General features: G+C 49.8%; 1 protein-coding gene across 2 annotated transcripts; it reads left to right on the top strand.

Moving 5' to 3' along the window:
* The first annotated feature begins 1452 nt into the window (after positions 1–1452).
* Positions 1453–6897, top strand: LOC119356084 (prolyl endopeptidase-like). 2 transcript variants are annotated; one of them, XR_005171817.1, is made up of 11 exons: positions 1453–1698; positions 3034–3253; positions 3346–3617; positions 3727–3892; positions 4427–5026; positions 5101–5481; positions 5577–5652; positions 5737–5936; positions 6024–6137; positions 6231–6348; positions 6554–6897. XR_005171817.1 is itself a non-coding variant. In XM_037622983.1 (10 exons), the coding sequence occupies exons 1-10, from the start codon at positions 1580–1582 to the stop codon at positions 6294–6296; spliced, it is 2214 nt and encodes a 737-aa protein (XP_037478880.1). In that variant the 5' UTR covers positions 1453–1579; the 3' UTR covers positions 6297–6479. The 2 variants fall into 2 exon arrangements, 1 of the variants encoding a protein (XP_037478880.1); XM_037622983.1 differs by lacking the exon at positions 6554–6897 and having other exon boundaries at positions 6231–6479.
* The last annotated feature ends 1097 nt before the right edge of the window (positions 6898–7994 follow it).

Here is a 7994-nt window from a genome sequence, read left to right as displayed (position 1 = left end):
AGCTAAGCAATCACATGGACCACAACAACCAGTAGGCCTTGTTTGCTTGATCGATCCATGAATGGACTGAAGCAGAATCGATCGATGCATGTTCGTTTTCGTGCGCAGGAACGCGAGATCGGAGTCGCGACCTTACCATCTGCTGCGCGGCTGCGCCTCCGACGCGGCGAGGGCGCGATGCAGACCGTCGCCTGACGGAACCCGGCAGCCAGATTAACATCGGCCGGTAAGATTGCAAAAGAGATCAGAGATAACATGCGGCCAGGCCTCGGCTATGACTCCGACGGGCGACGGTCAAGATCGGAAGCACAAGCGCGGGCGCCACAGCGGCAAATCCTCCTGTACCACGAGTGAGAATTCAACTCTGGCTCGATCGGACGTTGGGTCGTCAGCGTCGACACTAACCACATGAGCAGCGGCAGGCCGGCAGCGAGCGCTCAACCCGTTGAAGGGCATGACCAAGAGAAATCCAGTAGCAGAGCGCCAACAATTAGGGCTAAAGGCAAGTGGCAACTAGGTGAGTTATTTGATTTGGTATTGTATTCAAGTTTTTATTTACTTCTTTGATCTATAAAACATCAGTGTATATATTGCACATGACATTTATTCAAATATATGATACTCCCTCCGTTCATAAATATAAGATGTTTTAGCTTTTGGCCACATTCCACACGTATCAAATGTATCTAGACATGTTCTAGTGTGTACATTCATTCATTTTAGTATGGATCTAGACAACATGTGGAACACCTAAAACATCTTATATTAAAAAACGGAGGGAGTACTTACCATGTTTGATAGACCAAAGTAAATTTTAGCTTACGAGATGCCCGGGCTTTGGCAATTTGCTGGCTCCGCCACTGACCGTAAATTTAACTACCAACACCGATTGCGGCGGGAGCAAAAATTATATCAGTGAATTCGTATTCAAAAGAAGTTTTCAATTATATAACTTTTTCCCTGCCGCAGTTGGTCTCGTTGATTAAATTTATGGTCAAAGTTGAACCTTGGAAAGCGCGGGCGCACTATATTTTAAAATGGAGGGAGTAACACAAAAGGCAAAGCCGTTCCCATTCGTGCCCACAGTGCGGGGCAGAGGTGTCCATCACAAAGCTCACCAGGAAACTTGGTTCATGACTTCGTACGTACTTCATCTGTTCTAAATTACTCGTTGCAGAAATGAATATATTTAAAACTAAAATATACATTTAGATAAATCCATTTCTGTGACAAGTAATTCGAAACGGAGGAAGTACGTTCTAGGTAGGTGTTTCTCTTTTTATTTCTTTATATTCAAATACAACTAGTAGCTGGCGAACAACTTTTTGTTGTATGGAGCAAGAATAATGCTCGCCACGTTATCACATCCTGGAGACACACACACTCTCTACTATCTACTTCTATTTATACTGCGGGTTGGCATCGTGATGTGTTGTCATCCTGCGACTTCTTTGTGCTTCCGCTCGCCGGGGAGGCCATTCATCCATTCAGTTTCATTCAATACACTACCAACTACACCCAGACACACCTGGGGCGGGGCGGCGGGCGTTGTGTATTGCTTCACCACCGCCTAATCGCCATGGGCTCCCTCGCCGCCGCCGACGAGCCGCTGCCTCCTCTCCGGTACCCTCCGGCCCGCCGCGACGGCGACATTGTGGATGACTACCATGGCGTTCTTGTGCCGGACCCCTACAGATGGTGAGTAATCTGAATCTGCTCGTAGTATCCACCATGTTCCAGGGGTCTGGTTTTTTGTTGTTTCTCTTCGAACTGGAAAGCACACTCGCGAGAGCGTTTCTTCGGCCTGCGCATGTATGAACTCCAGCTTGATACATGCCAACCCGAGAGATGCAGGAGTATTTGTTGTGTTCAAGAAGAAGAAGAAGAAGAAGAAGAAGAAGAAGAAGAATTTGTTTGCGTTTTCAGCTAACGTATCCATCCGGCCATACCATGAAATCCGTTTTTCCTTTTCTTTTGTTTTTGCAAAAGCCATGGCTTGGTCCATACTTTCTTTCTTTTTTGCGGGTAGATCCTTGATTCATGCGCGTGCTATGTTGCTATGGCCCATGGCTGTCATATTGGTGCTGCCAAATATTATTGGTGAAAGAACAAAGGAAAACAGTTTAGTTAGGAAAACATTATTAGAGCACGGATTTATTTTTCCTTCAAAAAAGGCAGTACGGTTTAGATAGCATTTGTACGCACACACAGTAGATGCATTTTTTAGAGGTGTGTATAGGGCACATCTAGATGTGTTCTAATTATTGCACATTTAAGTGAGTCAAGCATAAAGAAAAAAAAATATTCACATGAATCTCAATATAAGATCAATGACATATGACTTTGATGTGCAATACTTATGACACATCTAGATGTGTTTTCGTAAAACTTTTTTTTTTAGCACACAGTACATGCAGTTCATCTTACTAGGAAGGTAAGTTTCATTTTTCCTTCAAGAAAAAGTACGGGTTATCTTCAAAAAGAAAAAGTACGGGTCTAGGATAAGGAACAGTCCCTTGGATGTATTTCTATCATTTTAGCACATACGGCACAGTTTTTTTTTAACTAGAAATGCATCGTTTTTGCAACTACCCCTACAGCCAAAACACTTGCACGACGGCACAGGAGAATCCTTGGTCCATTCATTTCACCGTGGTGGCATCAAGATCGAGTACACCGCTCGTGGCGCTCATGCGCCCCTATGCACCAAAAGATGACACCTCCTTGGAGACTGCAGTAATAACACCACACTTGCTGCTAAAAAATTCACCACGCCAGAGGAGAGGAGGATCACTGCTCCATTCATTTCACCGCGGCTGCACCCAGAGCACTGAGCACTGAGCACACAGCTCTCGGCAAGCTGTACTGTATCTGTACGCCACCCACATGCTTCTCTGAAGCTTCTTCAGAAGCACACCGAAGCTCGCGCTTTTTACAGTTTTACTGTAGTACACGTTCGAACCTCTTTGCCTGTGGCGCTGGCTGTTTGTCACGTTGTTGTTTCGTGCCGTGGGTAACGTATGGGCTCGTCAGGATGGAGGAGCTGGAGTCGGAGGAGGTGAAGGAGTACGTGGGCGCGCAGGCGGCCCTGGCGAACGCCGTGCTCGCCACCTGCGACCACCGCGGGCGCCTGCGCGGGCAGCTCACGGCGCTGCTCGACCACCCGCGCTACCGCGCCCCCTTCAAGCGCGCCGGCACCTACTTCTACTTCCACAACCCCGGCCTCCTCCCCCACAGCGCCCTCTACGTCCAGGTGCACACCAAACCGCCGCATACACCTTTTTCTTCACTTCAGAGGCAACGCCTCCACAGCACTGATCGTCTCCAAATCAATCGTGTGTGCAGCACGGGCTGGGCGGCGAGCCGAGCGTGCTGCTGGACCCGGGCGAGCTCAGCGACGACGCCACGGTGTCGCTCTCCATGATCGGCGTCAGCGACGACGGCAAGCACCTCGCCTACGGCACCAGCGCCAGCGGCAGCGACTGGGTCACCATCAGCGTCATGCGCGTCCGCGACAGGCGCCGCCTCCCCGACGCCCTGTCCTGGGTCAAGTTCTCGCGCATCGCCTGGACCAGCGACGGCATGGGCTTCTTCTACTCGCGCTTCCCGGCTCCAAAGTAACTGACACTTCATGGCATGAGTGCTCCGTGCTTTGCTTGATACAGTAGTAAAATCCATGGGTATCATCTTGTCTCATGCCTTGCTCCGGTTTTGGCGCGCATGCAGGGACGACGACGGCGCGCCGGAGTCCGGGATCAGGACCGACGTTAACCTCAACCACGAGGTCTACTACCATTTCCTCGGAACTGACCAGTCTGACGATGTCATGTGCTGGAAGGACCCCGAGCATCCAAAGTACATATACACCCCCGAAGTTACAGAGGACGGCATGGTACACTTGCCATTGCCAACCAACTTACTACTGCCTTGCTCATCACCAATCTTGTTGACACTTCGGGGCTAAATTTCGTGTTTTGATTCTTTTCTGAAACCTATTTGAGATTTGATCCTAATTTAAATTTATTTTTGAGATCTGACCCTTTTGCTACCGTCAGGGACCATGGCGGTAGGGTATAACAGCCTACCGCCAAGGTCCCTGGCGGTAGGGTTGCATGCCCTACCGCCAAAAACCTCCTAAGTATTGAACGCAGTGCGTACTCATGCCTACCGCCAAGCACCTTGGCGATAGGGTTGTGCAGACTACCGCCAGCCAGGTTTGCGGTAGCGATGTTTCCTACCGCCAAAGTCCATGTCGGTAGGCTGTTAGACCCTACCGCCATAGACTCTGGCCGTAGCAAAAGGGTCAGATCTCGAAAAAATTTCAAACTAGGGTCAAATCTCGAATAGGTTTCAGAAAAGGGTCAAAACACGAAAATTTGCCACACTTCGGTAGCTGATACAGTATATTTTACTGCTTCTGTTGCAGTACGTGCTCCTGTCAGTTTCAGAGAGTTCAGAGCCGGTCAACAAGCTGTACTACTGCGACCTCTCAGCTCTTTCCCATGGGCTTTCAGGCATGAAAGCAAAAGGAACCCACGAAATGCTCCCCTTTGTGAAGCTCGTGGACGAATTCGAGGCCTTCTACGGAGTCGTCGCCAACGACGGCACCCGATTCACAATCCAAACAAACAAAGACGCACCGAGGTACAAACTGTCGCGGGTCGACGTCGACGACCCGCAGTCCTGGACCGATGTTCTGCCTGAAGACGACAAGGCTGTCCTAGAATACGCTTGTGCTGTCCACGGTGACAAGCTTCTGGTGAACTATTTGTCGGATGTCAAGTACGTGCTGCAGATGAGGAGCCTGGCCACCGGAGAGCTGCTCCACGGCATACCCATCGACATAGGCAGCGTCAACGGGATCACCGGTAGGCGTGGCGACTCCGAGGTGTTCGTCGAGTTCTCGAGCTTCCTCACTCCGGGGATCGTCTACAGGTGTGATCTCAGCTCCGGGGCTCCTGAGATGAGCATATACAGAGAGATCACCGTCCCGGGCTTCGATCGCACGGATTTCGAAGCGAAGCAGGTACATTTGCTTTTCTCAAGAACCATGTGTGGTGTATTTGCAGTTCAGTTGATCTTGCTTGCTTGTTTTTTCAGGTGTTTTACCCGAGCAAGGACGGGACCAAGATCCCGATGTTCGTGGTGTCGAGGAAGAAGATCGTCCTGGACGGGTCGCACCCGGCGCTGCTCTTCGGCTACGGCGGGTTCGGCATGAGCATGACGCCGCAGTTCAGCGCGGCCCGCGTCGTCCTCATGAGGAACCTGGGGTTCGTGACGTGCGTCGCCAACATCCGGGGCGGCGGCGAGTACGGGGAGGACTGGCACAAGGCCGGCTCGCTCGCGAACAAGCAGAACTGCTTCGACGACTTCATCGCCGCCGGCGAGTTCCTCGTGTCCGCCGGGTACACGAGCCCGAGCCGGCTGTGCATCGAAGGCGGGAGCAACGGCGGCCTCCTGGTCGCCGCCTGCATCAACCAGGTAAAGCTGGCTAGTCTTTATAATTTTGTTGCAGATTGTTGCAGCTCATTTGTTCCAGTAGTGAGCGGAGATTGTTTCATTGTTTGTGACTGCAGCGGCCCGGTCTCTTCGGCTGTGCTCTGGCTCACGTCGGTGTCATGGACATGCTTCGGTTCCACAAGTTCACCATAGGTTTTGCCTGTCGCCTCTCCTCTGAAAACCGCATCCTGTTTGTGTCCACAGTGGTCACCTTGTGAGTGTCTGCCATGCATCCAGGTCGTGCATGGGCTTGCGATTTCGGCTGCTCGGAGAAGGAGGAGGAATTCCACTGGCTTATCAAGTACTCCCCTCTGCACAACGTGAGGCGGCCGTGGGAGAAGGGCGCCGCCGGCGACCAGCAGTACCCTCCCACCATGCTGCTGACGGCGGACCACGACGACCGCGTTGTGCCGTCGCACACGCTCAAGTTCCTCGCGGTACGCACGTCTCCCGTACTTACTATTTTGGGTTGAGATCGCTATCAAAATGACGATTTGTGTGGGTCTTGTGCGTGCGTACGTCAGACGATGCAGCACGTCCTGTGCAGGAGCGTGGAGCAGAGCCCGCAGAGCAACCCCATCGTCGCCCGGATCGACCGCAAGAGCGGCCACGGCTGCGGCCGCTCCACGCAGAAGATCGTACGAACGATGTTCTTCTCTTCTTTTTTCTCACACAGTACGCTCTCACCTTGGCTGAAATGTTGTTCGCTGACTGCTGCATCTGATTGGCAGATCGACGAGGCTGCGGATCGTTACGCGTTCGCGGCCAAGATGATGGGGGTCTCTTGGATCGACTGAGTTCCATCTCCGGTTCTCCGGCTCTCCGGGCAGCTAGCTGTAGTGCGGCTATTGTGCACACCCAGTGGCGGAGCCAGGAAAAATGTATTACCCGGGCCAAGTGCTGTCAAAGCTGATTAGGGAGGGCCAAACCACTGAAAAACTGATTTTTGGCTGCAAATAATCATTATTTTTCACTGTTTATTAGCAAACATACACTAAATCACTGATGTTAGGGGGGGCCAGGGCCCCTGCTGGTCCCCCCCTGTCTCCGCCACTGTGCACACCTATGGATAGCGACGCAGAGCTTTCGGGTGTTGGCCAAGAAACTACTACTGTGTTAATAACCGGCATCTGACGGGATTACCATATATGCTAACAAATGGTGCTTATGACTCAACATAGCAAAAAAGAAGGAAAACATATCGGCACATTGCTCTGCAATCGTTGTCCCAGAGTAACTTTATCCGTCAGTCACTTCCGCAAAACAAAAATTATACGTCAGTCACGATATGCTGCTCAATAGTTTTTTTTTTGAGACAATGGGCAGCAACCTCTCATTCATTCAGCAATTATTCAGTACAAATAACGCCCCTGATGATCTCAGGAGGCTCATTTAACCAACACGATCCATAGTCATGTTATGCCGATCTGGTAAGAACATGGGCTGCCCCATTACATACTCTGCTAACATATTTAAAGGTACAAGGTACAAACTTTTTTGGCTCTCATCTTAATATCATGAACAATGGCACCTGTCGATGCCCTATCGAACCCTTGCTGCTGCAACTTGTTAACAAGTGAGAGGCAATCAGAACAACTTGGAAAAAAATACTGAACTCCTATGCTTTCAGCAAGCATAAGTGCCTGGCGGATGGCCTCTGCTTCAGCAATTTCAGGACAATGCACATGATCAACAACGCCTCGACAAGCGGCATGCATTACTCCTAGATGATTACGCATGACAGCACCATATCCAGCTTTTGCAGTACCGGAGAAGATCGCAGCGTCCATGTTGATCAGCATGAGGTCCTCCGGTGGCGGGGCCCATTTCTGAATTGACGTCAAGGTCTCACGCCTGATGGAGCATTCAGAACTGACATTGTTCAACAAAATAAAGTCAATGTAAGCTTTGATCTTTCCAGATACACGTAAGAGATGAGGTATGGACTCACCATTTCGGCAGGAGTTTCTATTCTCCCATATATGCCAACAAGCCACTGCAAATATCATCGAATGGAACATCGAAGCATTAGAAATCCAATCCAAAAACCATTGCCTGATATGAGAAGTCGTTTAGATTTAGGCTGCTGCTCGATAGTTGAGAATTGCAGTCGAGCACTTTCCGCCTCTGCCTTTATATCTGACACTCAAGGACAATTGTTCATGTGCCATGAAGATATTCTCCCATGCCACCGGAACATTTCAATGAACCATCTATGTGCACATGGCAAAAATATAGTTTTTTTTAGTTGACCGCAAAAGATAGTTGAAGCATTCAAGAAAAGTGCAGAGATTCATGCCTAACTAAATCATATGAACATTATCCAAAAAAGATAGGAAGCGTTCTCTTTATTTTTGGCTGGGTGGGGAATGACATGATTCTCAATCATTATCTAAAAGAACATCTAAATGCAAATGTTGGGAGCATTCTCCCATCATTATCTAAAGTATTTGCTGTTGGGGAACGTAGTAATTTCAAAAAACATCCTACGCACA

The sequence above is a fragment of the Triticum dicoccoides genome, chromosome 2A, assembly GCF_002162155.2.
Source record: "Triticum dicoccoides isolate Atlit2015 ecotype Zavitan chromosome 2A, WEW_v2.0, whole genome shotgun sequence".
Taxonomy (NCBI): domain Eukaryota; kingdom Viridiplantae; phylum Streptophyta; class Magnoliopsida; order Poales; family Poaceae; genus Triticum; species Triticum dicoccoides.
The sequence above is the reverse complement of the archived record's forward strand: the minus strand, read 5'-3'. Positions and strand labels throughout refer to the sequence as shown.

Bases quoted from the DNA above. Each gene is read 5' to 3' on its own strand.
- LOC119356084 (XM_037622983.1), top strand. From the start codon at position 1,580: ATGGGCTCCCTCGCCGCCGCCGACGAGCCGCTGCCTCCTCTCCGGTAC. The intron at 5,027-5,100 runs GTACATTTGCTT...TTGTTTTTTCAG, and splicing joins CGGATTTCGAAGCGAAGCAG to GTGTTTTACCCGAGCAAGGA. The intron at 6,138-6,230 runs GTACGAACGATG...TCTGATTGGCAG, and splicing joins GCCGCTCCACGCAGAAGATC to ATCGACGAGGCTGCGGATCG.